The following is a 26,840-nucleotide window of genomic DNA, read 5'->3' on the forward strand; positions in this document are numbered from 1 at the left end:
AACTTCTATAAAATATTATGTTGACTCCTATCTTATAAAATTGAGTATACTAAACGTTTTCCTATCTAACATAATTGTAGAAAGAGTCTTCTCTTTACAATACTTCCATGGAAATTTTTAAGCCCGTTGTATACTGCATTTTCAAGGAAAAGAAAGTTAGCTTTTACTTGGCATTTTCCCTTGCATTATTATTTCTAAGTATGTCACTACACAGCGTCACAGCATCTGATCTGTCATGCATATGTGATCAATTTAAACGAACATTGGAATTTCCGAGTAGGATCTAAATTTCTACAAATTACGACAAGAAACAATAAATGAAAGATCGACGGAACGTTTACTTGATCTCTTGTAATGTTCTGCGAAAGGGATAGGAGGAAACTACGAAATTTCCAGCTAGCGCGGTAGAGAGAAAGAGACATGTTAATATATTATTTTCTTTAAACCAACAATTGAGCTAAAAAAATGGAAAGGAATTACACTAATTTTTCTTCAAACGAGTAATTATTTTTTGACGAGTACATTTGGATAATATTTTACAAGAAAAATAAATATTTTATCAAACGAAAACTTGTTTAGAAATATAAAAGTGCAAGTAATACATAATATTTATTTTAATATAATTATATAAAATTATTTTGTCATAATAAAAAATGTTAAATTACTTAAAGATAGGAAACAATTAATTATATATGCATGTGCACACAGAAAATATTATTCTACGAACATTTATATATAACAATTTTTAATTAAATATATCCTAATTGATTAATTATTATAGAAAATCTTGATTAACTTTAATAAATAGAAAATTATACATTCTTAATTAGGTTAAGCTAACTTATTATGAAATAAGACTTTATGTAATGCTTTTTTAGTATTATTAAAAACCTTTGAAGTTAATTTTATCCTTAAAAAATATAACATAATTTAAACGACACTGCAATAAAAATTATTTTTAGTAATAATAACATAATGGTTGCTAGCTATTTAATCTATATTTTTACAGCAATTATATATTTATCATTATTACTACATATTATAATGACAATTATATACTTTTTGTAATAACTAAAAAAATATTTATCAATAATTGTATAATTATCACTAAATTTTTTTAGTGACAAAGTACAAGACGGTCAAGTACAAATCCAAAAAGAAGATATAATAGACATCTTGAAAAAAAAAATATAAATGTTCGGTTTTATAATAAAAAATTATAGTTATTTTATTAAATTTGATTTTTGGTATAGAAATTAAAAATTAAAAAAATAAATTAACTCAATAAGAAATAATAAATAGTTATAGTTAATTTTTAGGTTTAATTACTCTGTTGGTCCCTATAGTTTCACCAAATTTTTAATTAGGTCCCTATACTTTTTTTCCTTTCAATTGGATCCCTACACTACTATAATTTTGTAATTAAGTCCTTCCTAGTGTAAAAAATATTAGAGTTAACTGAATATTTATTCGCAAATTGAAGGTATTTATAATTAAAAACTTAATTAAATCTTTGACCGCATGCATTCTAGTAAAAATATTATGTTAATTTTAACATTTTTAACATGAAAAGGACGTAATTACAAAATTAAAAGCAGTGTAGGGACCCAATTAAATGGAAAAAAAGTATAAGGACCTAATTAAGAATTTGGTGAAACTATAGGGACCAACAGAGTAATTAAACCTAATTTTTAATACTAGATAAGCAGTTAATAATTAAATTAAAATTTAATTTTCTAAATATAATTAAAATTATTAGTGTTTTTTAAAAAAATTAATTAAGATAAAAACGCATATTATCTATATATTAATATATTGAGATTCTCTATTAAAATAATCTTGTCTATGTTGATAATTGTTTAGGTTAAAAAAATATTTATACCATAAATATTATAATAACTAAAATTTTCAAGTGAATAAGAAATAATAAATAATTAAATAATTATTTAAGAATATATAAAAAATAAAAATATTTAATTATGTTAAAAATAAAAAGAGAATAATTATAGTTTATTTATTTTTTTATTATTCTATCCTTTTATCAGATAATTAATTTATTTGAAAATTTAAATTTAATTTATACATATGTATGTTTATGTATATAATTCTAGTTTATTCTTGATAAATATAAATAGCTTTAATTTCAAATTATAAATATATTTATACTAAAATTTTATTTTTATATATTTTTGTTTTTATTATTAAATTTTTTTAGGTCTGTCATTAAAAATGGATAATATTCAATTGCTGATAAATATATTAACAACTATTTTTATTATTATTATCAGTAAGTGTAAAATAAATAACCGCTAAAAGTAATTTCTTTATAATGTGAGTATTATAACAAAATAACGTATCATGTGGTGGTAAGAGAGTGAAACTCTAGTTTTACTTGGAGATAGTAACGGATATTTATTGGGACGAATACTCTTCTTTTGTCATCTATTCTCGTTTAAAAAATATCTCCTTTTCTTTTTTATCCTTATCGTAGATTTTTATTTAGTTGTTCTCGTAGAAAAGACAGATTCTTATAGGTATCTATTGATATTATTTTCTTTAAAAAATTAAAAAAATAACATATCAATTATATATAAAATAAATCAATTCAATATAATACAATATAATAAAATACAACATGATCCAACTTAAAAAGTAAAAATTCATAATATATCCATTATAAAAAATATAGTTAAAAATTAATATAAAAATCCTCCAATACAATAAGATAACATAATTTTTAGTGGTAGAGACAAAATTCAAATTGGAGACAAACATTAGAATTATTCACTTCATTCATATAAATTTAATTTAGGCGCATATAAATTGGGATAATTTGCTAATTTCATATTCGCAGGGATTATACGAAGTGAATCTCTATGGCGCTAAGATCTATGCCTTATTTCTATTTCTATTTATTCGTAGCGATGAGTCTCCAACCTCATAAAAATTTTGCAGGTCTTTATTTAATTAGGATTAGTAACATGTCCCCTTAGGAATAGGGACACACTATCCCCCTTTCAAAAAGTACCCCGTCTCAGACCTTGTATCTACGACAGGTAACAGGTACCCAATATCCATCTGATACTCATTTCCGAAGATATCTCCATGAATTTTCTTAAGAAAACGAAAAACAAAAATGAAAAAATAAATAGAAAAATCAACCAATTGAACTTCTTATTTTAAAACAATGTAAATATCATAATAATTTTGAAGAACACAGATCTCTGGACAGTGAGGTAGGTGCAGTTAGCGGCAACGAGGAGCAGATAGCAATGGAAAGACAGTGATGAGCAAACAGCAATGAGCAAATCTGTGACGCCAACGATTTCACGATGAGGTGGACTGGCGCATGAGAAGGTGCTCTGACAACGACACTGTCTGGCAGGCTGGTGACGATCTGACAACGACGAGGAGGCTGGATATGACGATGACGATGAGGCGACACCGCAACAGGCAGTTTGACGACAGAAGAACATAACTCAAGGAGCAAAAAGAAAAAGGGGGAGGTGGAAGGTGAGGTGTACGACCTTGCTGAGGGAGTTTTTAAAGTGAGTAACAGAAATGGTAATAAAGAGCATGAGAAAATGAAAGTGAGGTGTTACGGCAGAGAGCAAAGACTATGAGCCTGTATTTTGCTGCCATATTCAATTATTTACAACTTTCCAGAGACCTTAATCCTCTCTCTTTTCTAACCGTACCATGCTCTGCTAGGGTTTGAAGGAGTGTAACGTAAGTATCCGTTCATCGTGCATCCTCATCCCTAGGGCTGCTCACATTAGTCATATCCTGGTCACAGACAAACATAAAAACTATGTCAAACACAACTATACTCAATGAAACAGTAATACACCTAACAGATACTGAAGACGAGGAACCACTGATAGTATATAACGATGAGGATGTAAAGGAAGGCTTGGAAGGGTGCCTTAACAGCCTCATCGGAAAATTACTAAGAGATAAAACTATTAACAGTGCGTGGATTCAATCGGGGATGCATAACATATGGAGGAATTCACAAGGCCTGAGAATCATGGAGCTAAAACTCAAGATATACCAGATATTTTTCAAATAGGAGATGGACCTTGAAAGGATACTCAAAAGTAGCCCTTGACTTTTCCAAAACTCATGGTTGATCTTGAAGAAGTGGGACAGAAGTGAAGACCCAACATAAAAGGATATAGACAAAGCAGATATCAAGGTGCAACTATGAAACCTACCAGAACATTGCAAAACCACCAGGTTAGGAAGGAAGATTGCATCAACCCTGGGAAAAGTCAAGGAGTGTGAGATCTTTGAAAATACCAGGGACCAAATGAGATTTACCAAGGCAACTGTAACACTAGACATAAACAGACCAATTTTGAAGGAGGGCAACATAGATAGCAAAGAGGATGGGCTAATATAGGTGGACTTTAGGTATGAAAAACTACCAAATTTCGCTACTACTGTGGAAATAGGTCACGAAGAGGGAAGCTGTATGAGATCTACGGAAGAAGTGGGGGGGGGGGACACCAAATCCCAAGGGTTAAGGCCATGGATAAAAGCGGAAATCATAAGGGCTGTTGTCACAAAAGAAAAAGAGCAACTACTAGATGAAATGAAAAAGAAGAAAAAAATGGCCAAATGTCACAAACAAAACTTACTGAAAAACTACAAGAGGCAAATTATCCATAGAAAAATAAAGGAAAATATGGAAGTACTAGAGGAGGCCAAGGGGCTTGGGATTAAGGAAGGAGATAGGGAGCTGAGTGGAATAGAAGAAGAAGGAAGCAAGGAGGTGAATCACATGGCAACCCAAGAATAGCAACCTGAACAAAACAACACTAATGACCCACAACCCCTAAGTCTGATTTAAAGGGGAACAACGAAAAAAGGTAAGAAAAAAGGAAATGGAAGTAAGAAGGAGAAGATGGAAGAGAAAGAGGAAAAGACAGAGAAAATAAAGATAAGAGTGTTAGAGAACACCACAAACATAAAGAAGGAAGCAACAAAGAATGGAGGCAGAATGTGGAAAAGGCTAGTAAGACAAAGAGTAGATAGAGAAAGAGGGGAGAAAGAAAACACAGGGAGGGAAGGGAATAAAATAAAAATGCAAGACTTGGTTGAGATGGAGGTAGATGTACCAAAACCAAAGCCAAAGAAGTCCATCTTAGAACCTGATTACACAACGGCAGTGGCTGTGAAACAAACCTACTGAGAGCCATGAAGATCATCAGTTGAAATTGTCACGGGCTTGAGAACCCATGAAAAGTTAGAGCTCTTTTGAAGCTCATAAATCACCAAGGACCCAACCTTGTATTCCTAATGGAAACAAGGTGTTCAGAAGCAGAGATAATGAGACTTAGATATAAAGGTGGAATGTCGAATATAGTGGCAGTGAGTTGTGAGGGGGAAAGGAGGAAAAGGGCAGGAGGACTAGCAATCATGTGAGATAGATCGATAAAGGTGGAAATTAAATCACTATCAATCAATCATATTGATATGGAGATAGAGATAAAAGACTCAAACCACAGATGGAGAGCGACCGGCTTTTATGGATACCCAGAAAATGAAAAAAAGTAAATGACTTTGGAGTTACTCAAAGGCCTCGGGAAGAATCAGAACTTTCTTGGATTGTCTTCGGTGATTTCAACCAGATTCTGGGACAAAAAAAAATGCAAGGTGGTAACCTGGTGACTTACTCACAAGTGGAAGGGTTTAGAGAGGCTATTCAATCAAGTGAACTATTAGATCTTGGCTTTGTGTGGGCACTTTTTTACATGGAGCAATGGGCAAGCGGGAGTGGACAACATCCAAGAAAGACAAATCAGACCAAAACCCGATACTGGTGGACATGCTCGGGGAAAAAAAGAAAAGAAGAAAAATCTCTCACAGGTTTGGATTCGAAGAATGCTGGCTGGGCAGCGGTGAGTGTGAAAAGACAGTGATGAAAGCATGGAATGGTAGCTCAGAGCAACTTCAGCAGAGGATAGCAGTCTATGGCAGCGAGCTAGACAAGTAAAGATCAAAGAACTTCAAAGATATCCCTAAAAAGATCAGAGGATTGCAAAATAAGCTCCAACACCTATACTTTATCAAACAAGAGGAGGAGATTCTGCTACAAATCAAATAAGTGGAGTATAATTTGGATGAAGTTCTCAAGTCAGAGGAGACATGGTGGGCCTAGAGATCAAGAATAAATTGGTTAAAGTATGGAAATAAAAATTCAAAATTTTTTCATCAAAAAGCATCCCAGAGAAAACAAAGAAAATGGATCAAGTCCATAAGAGATGACTCAGGGTATTCCATGAGGAAGAAGAGAGGATCGAAGAGACAATGGTGGAATATTTTTGGAAAATTTTCAAGACGAAAAGGGTAGAGAATGAAAAAGAAGCCATTGCATTAGTCAAAGACCGAATCAGTGAAGAGAAAAGAGAATTCCTAGATCAAGAATTAACGGACAGAAGAAGTATCCCAAGCCCTCAATCAAATGCAACCGGCAAAAGCTCCAGGCCCCAATGGGATGTCGGCACTTTTCTACCGGAAAATGTAAAAAATAGTAGGTAAGGATGTTACAAATTGTATGCTTAATATACTGAATAGTGCGGCTGACCCATCCCTTTTTAATTCAACCCACATTTGTTTGATTCCAAAAGTAAAAAAATTATATGCACACTAAGGAATTTAGGTCTATTTTTTTATGTAATGTAATTTTCAAATTAGTCACTAAGACCATAGCAAATAGATTCAAACAAATTCTTTCGGATATTATTAGAGAATATCAAAGTGCTTTCATGCAGAATCGACTTATTACTGATAATGGACTAGTGACTTTTGAAATGTTCCACTACATGAAGAAAAAGACCACATGACAAAAGGGTTTTATCGGAGTCAAATTGGATATGGCCAAAGCATATGATTGCATTGCTTCCTAGATGAGGTGATGAGATCTATGGGATTCTCATCTAAATTGGTGAATTTGATCATGAGGTGTGTGTCAACGGTAACATCCTCCATCCTTATAAATGGCATTCCTAGCAAGAGTATAACCCTTATAGAGGCCTTAGACAGGGGGATCCCCTATCCCCCTACTCTTTGTGCTACGTGCCGAGGTCCTTTCAACTCTTTTTATCCAAGCACAAGAAAACAACTTGATCAAAGGAATCTAAATTGCTAGGATTGCTCCACAAGTTAACCTCATATTCTTCGCAAATGATAGTATCTTTTTTGCTAGAGCAACGATCAAAATATTCAGGAAATTAAAGATGTATTGACCTACTACCAAAAAACTTCAGGACAATGTATCAACCTAGATAAATCAGAAATTTCGTTCAGCCGAAACGTACCTACTATCAGACAAAATCTAATCCAAGATTGGTTAGGGATAAAAACAGTGGAACAACATTCTAAGTATTTGGGCTTACCTACCTTTGTGGGAAGGTCCAAAAATTTTTATCCAAGAGAGAGTTTAAAAGAAGTTGTATGGCTGGAAGAAAATGTACCTATCAAGAGTTGGGAAAAAAATGCTAATAAAGGCGGTAGCTCAAGCAATTCCAACATATGTCATGGGCTGTTTTCAAATCTCCAAAGGCCTCTGTGACCATTTGGATGCCATGATCAGGAAGTTCTACTGGGATGGCAAAAGGGGAGATAGGAAAATTTATTGGGTCAAATGGAACAAACTTTGCAAGAGCAAATTAGAGGGTAGTTTGGGTTTTAGGAGTTTTGAGGCATTCAATCTAGCATTACTAGCAAAGCAGGGTTGGAGACTAATGACCAAGACAGATTCACTAGTGTCTAGGGTGATTAAAGCAAGCTACTTTCTAAGATCAACTTTTCTAAAAGCTACCATAGACTTCACACCGAACTACACATGGGAGAAGTATCTGAAATACAAAAGAAGTCCTAGAATTAGGGGGTCTGTGGAAGATAGAAACAGTACAAGTTCAATGGTAGCAGCTCTAGTCAGTCCCAGCTGGAAGCGACTTTGGAAGTCAAATGCACACCCACGAGCAATCAATTGCGTGTGGAGAATCCTCAACAAATCTCTTCCAACCAGACTGAATCTACAAAGGAGAGGAGTGAATTGCCTAACCATGTGTCCGAAATGTTGGATGAAGGAAGAATCAGAAGACTCACCTGTTCAAGACCTGTGAGTACGCTCGAAGTTTCTGGTTCAATTCTCCCCTAGCAATCCAATCCTCAGAGGAACTAGAAAATAATGTTGAAGAATGGATTGAGGAGATGCTTCACCACCTTGATCCCCAATTGCATGGCCTGTTCTGCTATTACTTGTTGGAGATTTGGATTTCAAAGAACATGTTATTATTTGAAGGGAAACAAATTCCCTCTTTAGAAGTGGCGTGGATGACAAAGAGAAGCTATGATGAATACCTTAGCACTGCCCAAGTAAGCCAATTGGGATTGCAAATTCCTTCCCCCAAGGTTCGGGTAGCTCGGTGAAGTAGGAGAGACCACCCAACAACTTCATCAAAATAAATGTTGACTCTGCATTAACTGAGAAAGAAGAAGTTAGAATAGGAGTAGTTTCAAGAAATGAATGTAGAAAGATCCTTATGGCAGCTACTTGGAGAGGACAAAGCACAATCCAAGTCTATGAACCTGAAGCCCAAGCATGCCAAATTGGACTTAAGAAAGCCCGTGAATATTGCTTCTTGGATGTCATCATAAAAGGTAATAATATTGAGGTCATCCAATGCTTGAAAGATAAGAATATTTATAGTAATTATTTTAGTTCTATTATAGCTGATTGTTTACAAGCTGTCTTTTATTAAATCAATAGTTTTTTCACATGTTAAGAGGAGTGGTAATAGGATAGCTCATGAATTAGTTCAATTGGCTTTTACTAATTCAAATTCAGTGTGGATAGAAGGTGTTCTAAACCATATCGATAATCTTGCTATGTTGGATATTTCAAATCCTATTCATGAATAGATGCTACCTTATTTACACTGTAAAAAAAAAAATACTATGAGCCTGTGATGTGAATGGGGTGATCGTGTGAGAAAAATGATAATAGGGCTTATCAAATGTATGTATATGAAACATTTTTGTAATTTTTCATTTACATGTATTAAATGGGTATTTCTATTAGAGGTGTTCAACTTTAAATCGATCCAAATCAAACTACTCATCTAATCCAATCTAAATCGAAAACGAATTAAAATTGGATCTACTTTTTATAACCGATCCAATCTAATCCAAACCGTACAATGTGCTATAATATTATTATTTTATTATTATATTTATAATTATACTTATAACATGTTCAATTTGTTATACATTTTTATATTATTCATGTATTATTATTTAATAATTGTTTTATGTTCAAAATGTGTGATTTATTTATTTATTTTAACTAACCTATAATTTTATTTCTATTGTTATGTTATCGTTGGTTTTTTGAGATATTGTTAAGACTTGTTATATCATTGTTGGTTATTTAAAATTTGAAGTTGAGACTTGTTATATATATTTAATTTTTTTAATTTATAAAATCACAAATTCAATCCAATCCAGATCGCTTGAAATTGGATCGGATCGAATCAGATTTTTTTTTTTTAAAACCATTCAATCCAAACTGCACCGTAAATAAAATTAGTATTCAGATCGGATGAATTTTTGACTGAAAATCGATTCAAACTGCACCACAAACACCCCTAATTTCCACCCTGTCCTGCATTCCTGCCGATTTATTTAAAGGACCCCATCTTCCGTCCTTGTGGGAAAAAAATAGCCTTTACACTTATCACTAGTGAATAAATTTTCACAGATGTCCGCTCTACTAAAAAAGATTGTTATTCTCACATTTAACTTTTCATTACAAATAATTCCTACAGATATTTATTTCAACATTTTTTCCTCCTCAATTTAACTCATTTCAACATTTTTTCCTCCTCAATTTAACTCGTACATCTTGTGCAGTTTTGTGTATGTTAAAAAAGTTGCTTCATAGTAGTTAAAGTAGAAAATAATAGTTCATAAAAAATAATAAATTTTCTTTTGATAAAAAATTCCTAAAACTTTTATAAGGATACTGAAAAAACTAACACACACATATATTAGCAATTATTACTTCAAAGAGAGAGTTGGGAAAACACAGGTTGGGGTAGGTCTAGGCAGTCACGATCCAAAGTCAAGGATCCAAGGATTTGGAACCGAGAGGAGTACGTCTATTTGGAGAAGGAATCTTTTAGTATTTTTGTGGATTGGTTACCAGAAGATATATCGAAACGTGAATTGTTTAGATTATTTTCATGGACAGGGCAGATCATTAACATATATCTATCAAGAAAGATGAGAAATGGTGCGGTATACCTTTTTGCGTTCGTACGATACACCACAAAGGGAGGAGCTTTGAAAGCAATTTCAGAAATAAATCGAATGCTATTGCGAGGTCAGGAAATTTTTGTGGGAGAGTCGAGGTATAGATATGATACTGACCAGGGGAAGAAGGCGGTAGTTGTGGACACTACGATTAGGCGGACTAATGATGGGATTGTGGAACGTCGGAAAACTAGTGCTTTGGGAAGGGAACAATTGGAAGAACTGAAAACATGGACACTGGGAAGGATTTGCATGGAAAGTGTGGGACGAAGAAGATAGACGTCTCGGTGGCACAACCTAATTTGAGCTGGTTATAGAATAGTGTTATCGGTACCATAATGACAGTTATAGACTTTAGTTTGTTAAATGCGACAGCTCATAAGGAGTGGCCTCACGTGGTCAAGGTTTCTGAGATGGGAGCATACAAAGCCTTACTGACCTTTGATAGCATTTGCAGTATGGAAGCGGCGCTCGCACTTAATGGAAACGGCCTGTTGAAGTTTTTCCATAGGATGTGGAGGTGGGAGGAGAATGAATGATGCGAAACTAGAAGGGTATGATTCGAGTGCTTCGGAGTACCGTTACATGTTTGGTCAGAAGCTGCATTCCGTACAATCGGTGAACAGTGGGGTGAGATGGTGAATTGAGACGCTGCAACAAAATCATGTCAGTCATTTAGTGTTGGACGAGTGCAGATTGACACATGCATGTTCGAGGTCATTCATGAATGGGTACACATTACTGTAGGCACGATTGGATTCGATGTGTTCGTAAAGGAAGTGGGAACTGAAGTCGATGGCTTACTGCCTTGTGTGATGAAGTATGTGTTGGGAGGCACTTATAGGTTCTCTATGGGAGAAAAATGTGCTATGGGAGATCCTGAAAATCACAACGGTGGTAATAACAGTAATACGCGTCTGTTGGAATGGGATGCAGCAGCAAATTTGATGGCGACGACGGTTAGGGAGGAGGATCAATGACAGGGTAAAGTTGTAATTCAACATGAGGATTTGAATGGGTGGAGAAACAATTTTTTAAATTTGAAAACAGCAAGAACAACAATTAGCTCAATCAATTCTGGTGTGATGAGGGCTGATCAATCGGGTTTTGCAGCAAGTAATGAGGATGCTAATTTGGATAGAACTGAATCATGGGATTATGGTAGGATCGGGATGATGGCTGAGGTGGAAATTAATAGCAATAGTAGGAGGGGCGGACGCGGACTTTTGACGCTAATTCTCTGGGGGCAACCGGAGCTTTGGTAGAAGACAGATTAGGAATGGGTTTTACAACTGAGTATGATGCTTATGATGCTATTGAAGGAAGGCATATGGGAGAAGGGTGTTGTGCAGGAGTTTGGGTAAGGAATAATGGGGATGAACATTCGAAGGAAAGTTGTCCAGGTTGTTGTTCAAAAAATGTTGAATTGGCTAATAAGATAAAAGATGATGGCCAAGAGGTAGATGCAACACAAGGACAGCTTGATATGGTGGAGGGAGGGACTGGTGAGACTGGGAGGGTTGTAGAGGACTTGGAAGATGCAAGAATATCTGAAGCAGCGAAGCTAAGACTGAATCCTCTGAAACCAAATGGGATAGTGAAATGCAGGAAAACAGGAAGGCATGGGAGTTGGCAGTGGAATCTGGAGCAGTTCAATATAATGAGGAAGATGATATTATGGCTATACTCCAAGCACATAATGAGGCAATTACGCAAAAGAAAAAGCAAGCTAAACAGAAGAAAAAGGCAAGAAGAAGTCGGTCAAAAAATCACAAAAAAGTGTGAATAATTGGTTTAAATGTTTTTTAGTTCTTGGAATGTTAGGGGTTTGGGGGGAGTTGGAAAATTGAGTATGGTGAAGAGTTTTAGGAGAAAATTTTAGTTGAATATGTTAGGTTTAATAGAGACAAAGAAAGAGGTAGTGACCAAATATGATGTAGTGCAACTGTGGGAAAATAATGTGGTAGGATGGGAGTACGTAGGGTCTGAAGGTGCTTCCGGTGGGCCGTTGTTAATGTGGGATGAAACGATTTTTCAGAGGAGCAATTGTTATAAAGGGGAGAGATGGTTGTGTGTGGATGGCGTGGTGCTAAAAAATAATTTTAAGTGTGCTTTCTGTTTAGTGTATGGTGCGTACCAAAGGAAAGAGAAGCTTGTTGTGTGGGAAGAGCTAAGTTTTTTATCTGGGCTTTGTCAAGTAACTTTTTGTTATTTTGGGGACTTTAACGGGGTTGTTCAAGTGGAAGAGAGGAAATGAGCTATCACTTTGACAGTGACTACAGCTGAGTTTAAATATCGGATTCAGGATATGGAGCTTTTGGACCTTGCACTTGTTGATCGTATGGTCACATGGTTTAGGGGTCAGTCGTGTAGCCGTATTGATAGAGTTCTGGTTAGTTTGGAGTGGTTGGAAGAGTTTCCTGAAACAAGGCCTAGAGGAGGTCCGAGAGGTTTATCAGACCACTGTCCATTGATTGTGGATATCACAAGATTGGGAGGGGGACGAGACCTTTTCAGAGTCTGGATGATTGGTTTACTCATGAGGGGTTCTTGAGGATGGTGAAGGAGGAGTGGAGGAATTTGGGTGACGTACAATTCATTGACAAACTGAAGGCTTTGACGATCCCGCTGGGTAAATGGCATAAGGAGAATTTTAGGGACAGAGATATGAAAATTATGAAGTTTGAAGAAGAGATAAATGAAGTTGATGATATGGTTAGTAATGGGGTTGTTGATGGAATTGTGGAAGCAAGAAGGAGAGCACTAGTGAGTTCTTGTAAGAAACGGTATATCAGAAAAGAGTTACATTGGAAGCAGATGTCGTAATCTAGGCATGCCAAGGAAATGGATAAGAACACTCGCTATTTTCACAATCTAGCCTCAACTCGAATGAGAAACAATCGGATTGAGTCCTTACTGATTCATGGGAGGATAGTGAGAAATCAAGTAAGGATTAAGGTTGCTATCAGAGACTTTTATAAGAATTTATATCATCAGGAGATCTCGTCGGTGATAGGTTCTGTGATGGGCTGGTTAACCGGATAACTGAGGAGGAGGCAACAGAGTTGGAATGGATGCCGTCTAATGCGGAAATTAAGGATGTGGTTTGGGATTGTGAGTCAACTAAGGCACCAGACAGTGATAAGTATAATATGAATTTTATTAAGAAGTGTTGGGAGGATGTTGGTGGGGAGTTCACTACAACCGTGATGGGATTCTTTCAGTCAACTGTTTTACCTAGGGATGCGAATGTTATTTGGGTGGCTTTGGTGCCAAAGTTTGTCGGAGCTAAAGAAATCAAGGACCTTAGGCCGGTTAGTATGGTGGGTTGTGTTTATAAGGTTATATCAAAGATCCTGGTTCAGAGGATGCGGAAGATAATGTCAGGGTTGGTAGGAGAAACACAGAGTACTTTTGTGCAGGGTAGGAAGATACATGATGGGATTTTGATTGCATGTGAAACTGTGTAGTGGCTGAAGCTGAGGAAAAAGAGCTTAGCAATTATTAAACTAGACTTCCAAAAGGCTTATGATCGAGTCAAGTGGAGTTTTGTGGATATTGTTTTGCAGAAGATGGGGTTTGGCCGTAGATGGAGGGAGTGGATAAAAGAGTGTGTGTGTGTGTGTGTTCTGCGTCTATGTCGGTCCTAATAAATAACTCTCCCTCTAAGCCCTTCAAAATGGAAAGGTGTCTACGACAAAGGGATCCTCTTTCTCCCTTTCTTTTTGTGCTTGTTGTGGATGTTCTACATAGGATGATTAGAGAGGTGGTGCGGAATGGACGCATTACTCTGTTGTTGGTTGGAAGGAATAACATTGAGTTGTCACATTTGTAGTTTGCGGATAATACTATACTTTTTTGCCCTTCTGAAGAAGAGACGATTAGAAACTATAAGCGATTGCTACACTGTTTTGAGATGATATCAGAGTTGAGTATTAATTTTGACAAGTTCAGCTTGATCCCGGTTAATTGTGAGCAGAGTTGGACACGACAAATGTATCGACTGTTGGGGTGTAAAGAGGCATATTTACCTGTCAGATATCTTGGCATTTTTCTGGGGACGAATCCAAGGCTGGTCAAGACATGGAAACCAATTATTGACAAGGTAGAAAAAAAATTAAGTCTGTGGAAAGCAAAGTCTTTGAATAAAGAGGGTAAGCTGGTTCTCATTAAATCTATTCTCAATAGCCTGCCTATTTACTATCTCAGCTTGTACAAAATGTTGAAGGTAGTATCAGAAAAAATAATATCCTTACAGAGATGCTTTTTGTGGAGTAAGGAGGATGGAAGGGACGGGATACCTCTAGTGAAATGGAAAGTTGTACAGGCCCCCAAAAAGGCAGGAGGTTTGGGAGTTGGTGATACGATAATTTGGAATACAGCGCTCATGTTCAAGTGGTGATGGAGGTTTTCGAAAGAGGATTGTCTACTTTGGAAAAAAATTGTATGTTTCTGTAATAACATGAATCCTTCTAAGATGATTTGTGATAAGCCTGTACCTACAAGAGGGGGTCATTGGAAGGATATTTGTCAACTACAAATCAGGGAGTCACAAGTGAGAGAGAAGATGTTCAGAGGCTTGGCTATGGAATTAAGGGATGGCAGGATAATCCGCTTTTGGGAGGATAGCTGGTTACCTTGTGGTACTCTGAAAGTTACTTTTCCAAGACTTTTCTCGGTCTCAAATCTTCAAGGATATGTTATAGGAAATTGTGGGTTCTGGGATGGGTTAGAGTGGTTTGGAATTTCCAGTGGCGACGAGAGTTATTTCAATGGGAACTGGAACTAGTAAACAAGTTTCATGCGGTTCTGCAATCAGTGAAATTGACAACTAAGAGAGAGGACAGAGTGGTATGGAAATTTAATAAAAAAAAGGTATTTATTCTACTAACTCCTTTGTGTAGGTATTGCAGGCAGAGGTACTTCTGACAGATATCACAAGCTATAGCTTCACTAGTACTATTTGGAGATGATTCGTCCCACCAAAGGTTGAGTTGTTTACTTGGTTTGCACTGGTTGGTAGGGTGAATACAAGGAAAGACTGCATAGATTAGGTGTTATTGGCCAGAATGATAAGATGTGTGTTTTATGTCATAAGTCTGTTGAAACTGCTTTTCACTTGTTCATTGGTTGTGAGCTCATTTAGCAGGTGTGGTGTGCTTAGTTATTCACTCTTGGAAGGATATGGACTATTCCAGGTACGCTCAAACAACACTATGAAAGTTAGACGGATATATCAGCGAGAAAAATGGAATGGAAGCGGTGGTTGGTTGACTTTTTCGTAGTCATCTGAACAATTTGGCTAGAAAGAAATGATAGAATCTTCAAAAATGAAAGTTCAAGTGTGGTGGACATTATTAATAGATCCTTTACAAGTTACGATGAGTAGATTGGTGGTGAATCCTGTAGTTGTTGATGGCAATATCAAAAATGGCTAGGAATTATTATTTTTAGCATTATAAGTTTTTATTTCTTTTCTTTTGCTCCACCTTATTGTGTTGAGCTTTTTTATTTAAAAAAAAAAACATCAGTAGGGATTTGATGACAACAAATATGATTACGAAATCTTAATAATCATCCAGCATTATATCTCAAATAGCTATATCATCATTCACGACTTATTACACGGTCTCATCGCATCAAGACTTATTAATTAGTACACGAAATCTAACCAGCAATGCATGTCATCAACACAATAACACACACACATTATGGCATGCACAACAACAATAATTCTTATTATTAAACCTACTATTTCAGTTATTCATCAGGATTTGAAATCAAATCAAATCTCGAAACCCTTGTTTAAGAACATGAACAAATCTTTGATAATGGACCCTCTTTAACACCAATCCAACCTCAACCCCTCCCTCCACGTGTCCACTTTCAGCAAGAGATATAGCCTTTGATGAATGCACCATTTCAACTTTCTTAGGCCTTCCAAATCCAAAGTCAGTCTCATACACACCCAACTTGTGCGAAGCCATCACATGAAACGCACTATTCCCCAACACAAACAACTTCATGAACAATGCCTTCCAATTTTCCGCACCCTGAAACGGCGAACTCTTCATGTCGTTTATACCCTTTTCTATTACCTTAACCGCATTCACAAAACCGTCTTCTCCTTTAAGTTCCATCCTCTTAAGCTTTGTTTGGCACTGTGTTATGCAATTCCCAAAATAAGTAATTGGAATTGGATATCCGAGTAGATTGTTATTCCTACAATCAGCTGGAAAATGAAAATGCTCTTCTTCTTCTTCTCCTCCTTCATTGTTATCGTTATGTCTTGTAGTTTTAATTAAACTACTCCATACAAAACCACATATCACCATAAAGGTTGATAGATATTGCGGCGCTTTGTATCCGTTGCTTTTTTTCAATTTGTTCATCGCAAACCTTTTCATTGCTTCAATGTCTTCTTTACCAAACACAATTGTTGTTTTAACATAGTCCTCTTCCAATATTGATTCACCATTTTGACTTTGAGCTACGAGTTTGTCCTTCCATAATGTCCTCTCGTTAAAATAGTCTTTCAACAAAACGGCCTCGAGCTCATTAGGATCCTTCAATATTTCCCTATCAAAACAGGGTAGTAATGAATAGTGCTTCTCTAAGAGTGTTGAGTCAATAATTTCTTCCAAATTTATTATTCCACAAAGAGAAGACCAAAATTTCATAAAATGGCCACAACACCTACCGTCCATCACGTGACAATAGGTGATGGCGATGCAAAGACCACGGTTTGGAAAAACCGTGACCTGCAAGGCCACAAGTGGTGACACGATCGTGTCATCATTCTTGTCATGCGTGGCCTTGTCCATTAATGTTGGAACCAAGTGATCCAAATCTTTGACACTTTTGGGGTCATTGCTTGAAATATGATCGAAATTCGAAGCCGACTCGACGATGGTGAAGGTGACGGTGTCTTCATTGGTACATTGAATGAAGGGCTTGTGGGGTGGTGGAGGACATAGGAGGTTCCCGGCTAGAGGGAAGAAACGTTGTAGAGTAAGAGACAGAGAGAGTTTGAGGGTTGGGAGGGTATTTTGGTAAAAATGGTTGGTGGAAAAAGGGAAGTTATAGAAAAATTGGCGTCTAACGTAAATTGGACCTGTAAAAGGTAGGTCAAGGAATGTAAGGGGGAGGGATTTGATTTTTGGATCATCATTATCATGGTATGCTTTTGCAAGACCAACTTGTGTTTGTTCCACAAGCTTATGCTTGCTATGATGATTTTCCATTTTTTTTTTTTGGTGGTGCAACTTTGTTAGTTAAAATTGATAGGTGATGATGAGATAGCTATTATTCGAACATGTGGAAATTAGCAGAGAGGGTGTATGTACTTATATACTGGCTGATCATATCAATTTCCTGTTCAAAATTGAAGCTAAAAGCTTGTGGAAAGTATACGATTTTCCCCTAAATAATGGAGAAAAAACATAATGACTCCAAAGTGTTTCAATTGTCGTATGATGTAGCTCGTGTAGTGGATGACTTATTCAAAAATATATGGACTAGCTATTAACTTTTATTTAGAGATAGAAAAAATAATTATTCATGTATTTTTTTATTAGTTTAATTTTTTTAAAAAAAAATATGATATCAAAATTTTTATAATTGAAAAGTTTAGAATTTTATCATTGTTGAACCAAAATAAAAAAACAACATAAGACAAAAATAATAAAAAAAAAAAACTTATGTCACATTCACGCAAATTCAAAAAAAAAAATCGTACATAAAAAAATATATTAAAAATATAATCATTTATATATCTCTTTTTAACAATTTAAATTATTAGAAAAAAGAAATTTTATCACAGGAAAAATATGAAAAAATATTAAAGAATCATCATAATTTATTATTTATTTTGACCATCAATTTTAACTATTAATTCAATTTCTTTTAATAATAATTTAACAACAATATATTTTATCCTATATTTTTAAATACTAATAGCTAATTAATATATTTTATCTTACATTTTAAATATTAATCTATTTGTTTCGTATTACGAGTAAATAGCCAAAATCGTCCCTGAAAGATATCTCGATATCCATTTTGGTCCTCAAAAATTATTGTTAATTACATTTCTATTAAAATTAGTAGTATCAAAAAATATTTTAAATTTAATATTATCAAGAAAAAATTTAAAAAAATTATATAAGGACTAATTTGATTAATTTTTAAAATTTTAGGAATGAAAATGACTTACGTCTGAACTTTCAAGGACTATTTTGATTATAAATAACTTTTTTACATCTCAAGTGTCACGTGTCGCTGATCTAATGCCACATGTCACTGACCGACACGTCAACCAATCATCTTGTGATACGTGGCATTAGCCCTCTACGTCATTATATGCCACGTGGCACTTAACGTGACACATCATCATCCAATTGACGGAAGGACTAACGTGACCAATCGTGTATCTTTCGAGAATGATTTTGATTAACTTTATTTTTTGAGGACCAAAATGAAGATCGAAATATTTTTCAAGGACGATTTTGACTATTTACTCCTCGTATTACCGTAAAAAATAAATAAGAGCATACACTTGGATATATAGTTATACAGTCAACAATATATATAATAAATTGATTTTCTGAGTAACAACTCGGTCATATCACAAATAGACAAATAGTGTTTTCGAAAGAAAGTGAGGGGAAATTGCTAAGAGTTGATTTTCATTTTCCACCAAGCTAAGCAAAATGGATCGGAGTATTCAACGTCATTGCAAATTTTTTCTTCTTTTTATAACAATAACTATACGGCACATATTTTTGAGAACATTAATGTTAGAAAAAAAAAAGTCCAAATTTATCTTATTTAATATTTATTAATTATTGTAATAATTAATAAATATTAAATAAAATAAATTATGGTTATTTTTTGTTAATTTTTTTTTATTATCAAATATTTTCGTATTTTTTATAATGGGACATCAATGTCGCAAATTATCTTTAATACTGTGCAGCTATGTGTGTACGATAAAAATGTGTCTATCAACATGTGTATCACACTTTTTACTCAATAATATATTAATTAGGAGGTTCCAATGAAATTAACTATTATCCACGTGAAGTTGCAAGGAAAAGTTATCAAACGTAACGATATGTTGTAACTGAGTTACGTACGTCATCAAGCTTATCGCTATTGAGGTAACGTATTAAGTAATTAATTTTGAGTTAATATTTAAATTATTCTCAGCATCAATTTAGTCTTCAAAAATTTAATTTATTTAATTTAATCCTTCACTTAACATTTGTTGTTCATATTGGTCTCTACTCTCTAGCTTAACTTTATTTTTGTTACATGACCCTTAATAACATATTGAGATGAATTGCCGATTATTATGTTTAGGACTGCACATGAATCGGATAATATTCGCATATTCGCGGTAATTATTCGCATTCGATTCGAATTTTGCGGATATTATTCGATCCGCAGAGCCATCGGATCGGATCAGATCTGATTCGCACTATGGTAAGATCGGATTACGGATTTAGCAATGATATCCATGAATTCGATCCGCAAATCCGCATATCTGCACTACGTCTCATATAAATAGCATAATTTAAGAAAGTAAACCCTAATGTAATATGAATTTTAGTGTGTTGTTTTATAAATTTTATGATATCTTGTTTTTAATTTTTTATGTTGTACTTCAACTTAGAATAATTAAACTTAAATCTTGTGTTATTATGTCTTTTTGTTATTCAAGAGAACTTTTATTGATAATATTTTAAGAGTAAATAAGCTCAAACAGGTGAAAAATGAATTTTATGGATATTTTTTTGTAAAAATAGAGAAATAGAATCTTAAAATAGTTTTTTTTAATTATGCGGATATACCCAATATCCGATCCGATCCGATCTGCATGTATGCGGATCGGATCGGATCTGGCCTGAAAAAAATGCAGATATTGTATCCGATCCGATGAGTACAGTGCGGATCGGATAAAATTTTAGACTATATCCGATCCGATCCGATCCGTGTGCAGCCTTAATTACATTAGACTTCTAAATAATTATTTATTATGATAATTGAATTTTTTTATCTTAATTTTTTTCTTATAAAATCTTTAACATTTTAATTTTAATTTCACTTAAGAATTTTAAAATCTTCTTAAAAAATAAATTAAGATAAAAAAATTTTAATTGTCATATTAAATAGCTATTAAAAAATCTGCGTAACAAACGTTAAGTTTATTTTAGTTGTCGTTACTGTTTTAGAACAAAAATGGCAAAAAATTAATTTGAGTCAGGAATATAAAGTTAGAAAATCCAATTAAATAAATTAAAATTTTAAAAATCATATTAAGATGAAAAAGTACATATAGTAATAGAGAAATGTTAAAGGAGAGAATTATCAGAATTTATTATTTTTGTTTTATTTTTAATGATTAAAGATAATAAATTCTAATGAATTTCAAACATTTTTCATAATAATATTTACATGTAATGGATATAATATCGAACATGGAAGAATTCTTCGTATTAGAGGAAAATAAGAACAAATTAATTAAATCTAAAAGAAATAGGAAATAATTAATTTCATGGAAGTAAAATCTTAAAGAAGAAATTATTCTAATGACTAATTTTTTACATGATTGATTACATTACTGTTATTTCTGTTTATAGTATATATATTCTATTACTAATGAGAATTATCTAATTGAGTACAATTTTTAAAGACAATCTTACTCTTATGGTTGTGAAAAAATTCACAATGAACATTTAATTACAATCAATAGAAGAATACTTTATCGTAAAAATAATATTTCTATTTTATTTCTATTCTACTTTCAAAAAATAAAAAATTATCACCAAAATTCCATTGATAAAGATTAAGTTCATCAATCCAAAAAAAAAAAACTTATTTGATGCATAAATAATTTTAAATTAGTCCACTACTAGATATTACTAGATTACCGACGAAAGCTCCAATGGCCATTTCGGCAATGAGGTTACCGTTGGAAAAACTCAACAAAAATTTAAAACAAGAACCTATCTAACAGCGGAAGTATCAAAAATAATTTTTTCACAATCTGTGCAATTAAATAGGTAATACTAAAGATACTCCAAGCAACAAATATAATGTCAGAAATTAGATAATCAGACACTAGAATTTTAACGTGGAAAAACTCCCCAAAAGAGGGACAAAAAACCCATGAAACCTAATCCAGTAAAATCTTTCACTATCAGAATAATGGGTACACAAACAGTCTTCTTAGTGACACCAGGGCATCTCAACAATCAACAAAATATATCACCAAAACTGGTGGAATCAACATAAAATCTCCACAAAATAAGTATCTCAAATCAGACAAAAGAGAAGGCCATACAACTAGCAAGTTATATCCTAATGTTCATCTCTACACCAGGAATAACATACTAAAATTTCATAAGAAATGAAGCGAATTTACCAGGTCAATGTGATCAAAATGGCAATGCTCTTTTCCCCCCAATTTTCTTCTTCTCTTGATGCCAAAGAACTCTCTCTTCCCTCTGTTTTCTTTGTTTCAAACATGAGAGGCTTAATTCTCTCTCTCTCCTTGCCGTGGTTTATTAGCCACTCTTCTTTCTTTATTTATTTATTTTTTGTTTTAAAAAACTTGTGGGCCCCACTTAGTTGGGGACCCACTAACAAATCTCCCCCTCACCAATTCAAGTGGGGATAGGCTGCTCCACTAAGCCCGCCTTCTCTTTGCAGGAATCAAATTTTACTGCAGGTAAACTCTTAGTCATCATATCTGAACCATTATCCTCAGTATGGTTCTTCTCAAGTGCATATGACTTCATCTCAAGCACTTGACGTATCCAATGATACCTCACCTCTATGTGCTTCGATATGGAATGAAACGTCAGATTTTTGCTGAGATGGATAACACTCTGACTGTCACAAAATAACATAAACTTCTCTTGATTGATGCCTAACTCGTGTAGAAATTTTTTCATCCAAAAGAGTTCCTTAGAAGCTTCAACAACAGCAATATATTATGCCTCTGTAGTAGACAAAGCAACACATTTCTGAAGTCGAGATTGCCACAACACAGCTCCCTCTGCAAAAGTCATCATATAACCAGAAGTAGACTTCCTTGAATTAAGATCCCCACCCATATATACATCTGTGTAACCATCCAACACAGGTTGGCCACTCCCAAAGCATAAACAAACTCTGAAAGTACCATTAAGGTATCTGAGAATCTACTTCACTGCTTGCCAGTGTTCCTTGCCAAGATTAGAGAGAAACCGGCTAACAACTCCAACGGCATGAGCAATATCCGGCCTGGTGCAAACCATCGCATACATCAAACTACCAACTGCAGATGCATATAGAATCTTCTTTATTTCTGCTTTCTCTTTCTCACTTGTAGGACATTGCTGTGAACTCAGCTTGAAATGACTAGCAAGTGGAGATTAACAGGTTTGGAATTACTCATGCTAAACCTCTCTAAAACCTTCTCAATATACTTCTGCTGCGACAACCACAGTTTCCCATTCTTCCTGTCACGAGTGATACTCATGTCAAGGATTTTCTTTGCAGGATCCAAATCCTTGATAGAAAAGGATCTGTTAAAGTCTTTCTTAAGACTTTCAATTTTCTTAGTGTCATGACCAACAATCAACATGTCATCAACATAAAGCAAGAGAATTATAAAATCACCATCAGAGAATTTCTTAACATATACACAATGATCAGACGATGTCTTACTATACCCATGACCTTCCATGAAGGAATCAAATTTCGTGTAGCACTGCCTTGGCGCTTGCTTCAACCCATATAAGCTCTTCTTCAACTTGCATACAAGGTGCTTATTTCCTTTAACCTCGAAACCCTCTGGTTGTTCCATATAGATTTCTTTATCTATATCACCGTGAAGGAATGCAATCTTCACATCAAGTTGCTCAACCTCTAAATTCAAGCTAGCTGCCAATCCAAGCACAACTCGAATAGAGGACATCTTCACAATTGGAGAGAAAATATCCTCAAAATCAATACCTTTATTTTGCTCAAAGCCTTTCACAACCAATCGAGTTTTGTACCTTGGCCGTGAGACATTTTTATCCGCTTTTAATTTGAACACCCATTTATTCTTGAATGCTCTCTTACCCTTCGGCAACTTCACAAATTCAAATGTATGATTCTCATGCAAGGATTTCATTTCTTCTTATATGGCCTTCAACCAATCTTCCTTATGCTCATCAGACATAGCTTCCTGGTAATTCTTTGGCTCCCCAGTCTCAGTGTTCATCACATACTCATGAGAAGAGTATTTCTGAGAAAGATGACGCTCTCTAGTAGATCTTCTCAATTCAGGCACAACTGGTGGTTCAGGTGGAACTTCAACATCTGGCACCGCAGGTTGAGGTGTAGGTTCATCATGCAAATCATCACCATCATTATCAACTTGTACATCTCCCCCATCAACAGGAGGTCTAGTGGAAGGACCAGGTTCATCATCAGTAGAACGTCTAACAGTTATTGTTGGCTTATCTGTCTTCTCAAGATCTTCAATAGTTTGGTCTTCAAGAAAAATCACATCTTGACTTCTAATTATCTTCTTACTCACCAGATCCCGTAATCTGTAACCAAAGTCTTCGTGACCATAACCCATGAAAATACACTGCTTCATCAAGTTTAGACTTTTCATCTCTTGGAATATGAACAAAAGCCCTACAGCCGAACACTCGCAAGTGACTATAGGAGACATCTTTCCCTCTCCAAACTTTCTCTGGAACATCACCATTAAGTGGAACTAAAGGGAGAAAGGTTGATCAGATCTATTGCAGTCCTCATCGCTTCACCCCAAAAGGATTTAGACAACTTTGCATGAGAGAGCATACACCTAACTCTATCATTGATAGTGCGATTCATTCTCTCTACAACTCCATTATGTTGAGGAGTCTTAGGAACTGTCTTCTCAAACTTGATCCCATGTCCTTTACAATACTCTTAAAACGAACCCCTGTATTCACCACCATTAGCTGCTCGAACACATTTCAATTTCCTCCCTATTTCTCTTTCAACACTTGGATGAAAGTGTTTGAAGATACTGAGCACCTGGTCTTTAGATTTCAAAAAAAAAAACCCACACTTTTCGAGAATAATCATCAATAAAAGTAACAAAGTATGATGCACCACCTAGTGTCTTAGTATCCATAGTGCAAACATCAGTGTGAACTAAATCTAGAACATGTGATCTCCTATGAGGTTCAGAACTATGAAATGATACTCTAGCATGCTTTCCAACAAAACAATGAGTACAAGTATTTAAAGTTGTACTTTTCAAGGGAAGTGAGTGCTTCTTGGCTAAGACGCTTAGTCCTTTCTCGCTAAAGTGACCAAGAAGTATATGCGACAAATCAGAAGAGGAATCATCAGCTACATTCACATCTTCTTTGCACAAATTTGCTTGCAACCGGTAGAGAGTAGTGAGACTATTGTCTTCTCTAGCAACAATGAGAGCCTCTTTGGTAACCTTGCATTTTTCACTTCCAAAGGAAGTGCAATACCCCTCTTGATCCAATGCCTTCACTGAAATAAGATTGAACCGCATGTCTAGCGCATGCCTAACATTCTTCAACTGCAACTTGCATCCCATGTTAATTTCAAGCCACATATCAACCATACTAATGATATCACACACTCCTTTATCTCCCAATTTGATCTCGCCAAAATTTCCAGCAGTATAGGAAGTAAAAAATTCATGCCTCAGAGTGACATGACATGAGGCACCAGAGTCCATAATCCTAGTGGAATCATCACAGATAAGATTCACATAATTTTCATTATATGTGATAAGAACATCTTCATAAACAATAGCAGCATTTTCTTTATCACTATCTTTACCTTTGTCTTCGTTTCTTCCCCTTGATTGTTCTCTTTTCAAGAACCTACAATACCTCTTGATATACCCCGACTTGCCACAATGGTGACAAATGAACTTCTTTCTTGGCTTGTACTTTTCTCTTGACTTGCTTCGACTCTCTGACTTGTCGGAATTGTGAGGTTTTCTACTTTGACTTCTCCCCCGTGACTCTGAAACAAGTGCTTCTGACTAAGAGGAGGCATTAGTCAAACTTTGCTCTTTTCTTCTGGCTTCTTCATTCAACATGCTCTCTTTAACCATTACTAACATCAACTTTCCATTTGGACCTGAGTTAGTCAATGTCACAACTAGAACTTTCCAACTATCAGGCAAAGAGCTCAACAACAACAAGGCTTGCAATTCATCATTCAAAGTGATTTTATTATTTGTCAGTTGGTTCACCGTCTACTGAAAAATGCTCAAATGCTCCGGCATTGATTTACCTTTAGTGTACTTCATATTGACAAGCTTCCTAATCAAGAATGCTTTGTTTTGCACAATTTTCCTCTCATATAACTCTTTCAATTTGTTTCACATCTTCTTGGCATTCATTTCGGTGTCAACATGTGGATACACGCTAAGATCAAGCCATTACCTAATCAAAGCAATTGCATTCCGATTCAATTTCTTCCATTCAGCATCGGATTTGGTACCTTTAGATTTATCCCCCTCCACCGGATCATACAAGTCCTTGCTATACAACATGTCTTCTATGAGGGTCTTCCAAATCGAGTAATTTTGGGAATTCAATTTGACCATATTTGGCCCATGAGTATTTTCCTCCATTTAATCAGCACACAGATAAACAACCAAAATTCTGATACCACTTTGTTGGGAAAACTCAACAAAGGTTCAAAACAAGAACCTGTCTAACAGCGGAAGCACCAAAAATAATTTTTTCACAACCTGTGCGATTAAATAGGCAATACCAAAGATACTTCAAGCAGCAAATATAATGACAGAAATTAAATAATCAGACACCAGAATTTTAACGGGGAAAACTCCCAAAAGAGGGACAAAAAATCCATGGGACCTAGTCCAGTAAAATCTTCTACTATCAGAATAATGGATACACAAACAGTCTTCCTAGTGACACTAGGGCATCTCAACAATCAACAAAATACATCACTAAAACTCGTGGAATTAACGTAAAACCTTCACAAAATGGGTATCTCAAATCAGGCAAAAGAGAAGGCAATACAACTAGCAAGTTATATCCTAATGTTCATTTCTACACCAGAAATAACATACTAAAATTTCATAAGAAATAGAGCGAATTTAGTAGGTCAATGTGATCAAAATGGCAATGCTCTTTTCCCCCAATTTTCTTCTTCTCTCGACGCCGAAGAACTCTCTCTTCCCCTGTTTTCTTTGTTTCAAACATGAGAGGCTTAATTCTCTCTCTCTCCTTGTCGTGGCTTATTAGCTAGTCTTCTTTTTTTATTTATTTTTTTTTGTTTTAAAAAACTTGTGGATCCCACTTAGTTGGGGACCTACTAACAGTTACCAATAACTAAGCCGTAAAGAAACCCCAAAGACGTCAGTAATATTAGCAGGTTATTATTTTTTTTGTGGATTTTATTTGCCAAACCATTGGTAAGTCTTGGCACGACCTTGGCGTAATTGGACGCGCTAAAAA

The 26,840-nt window shown here is 34.9% G+C and overlaps 1 protein-coding gene and 1 long non-coding RNA gene across 3 annotated transcripts; both read right to left on the minus strand.

The window, feature by feature from the left end:
• Positions 1 to 2,938: 2,938 nt before the first annotated feature.
• On the minus strand, positions 2,939 to 8,378 carry LOC112772093 (uncharacterized). Of its 2 annotated transcripts, none has more exons than XR_011876699.1 (3): positions 8,119 to 8,378; positions 4,218 to 8,045; positions 2,939 to 3,786 (listed from the first exon to the last, which is right to left on the minus strand). It is a non-coding gene; the product is annotated as an uncharacterized lncRNA (long non-coding RNA). The 2 variants fall into 2 exon arrangements; XR_003187358.3 differs by having other exon boundaries at positions 7,922 to 8,045; positions 8,119 to 8,357.
• A 7,502-nt stretch (positions 8,379 to 15,880) lies between these two features.
• Positions 15,881 to 17,823, minus strand: LOC112769087 (coumaroyl-CoA:anthocyanidin 3-O-glucoside-6''-O-coumaroyltransferase 2-like). Its single transcript, XM_025813501.2, has one exon. It carries the CDS (start codon positions 17,568 to 17,570, stop codon positions 16,107 to 16,109), a length of 1,464 nt encoding a protein of 487 aa, XP_025669286.1. The 5' UTR covers positions 17,571 to 17,823; the 3' UTR covers positions 15,881 to 16,106.
• Between the last annotated feature and the right edge of the window lie 9,017 nt (positions 17,824 to 26,840).

This window comes from Arachis hypogaea, chromosome 18, assembly GCF_003086295.3.
Source record: "Arachis hypogaea cultivar Tifrunner chromosome 18, arahy.Tifrunner.gnm2.J5K5, whole genome shotgun sequence".
Lineage (NCBI taxonomy): Eukaryota > Viridiplantae > Streptophyta > Magnoliopsida > Fabales > Fabaceae > Arachis > Arachis hypogaea.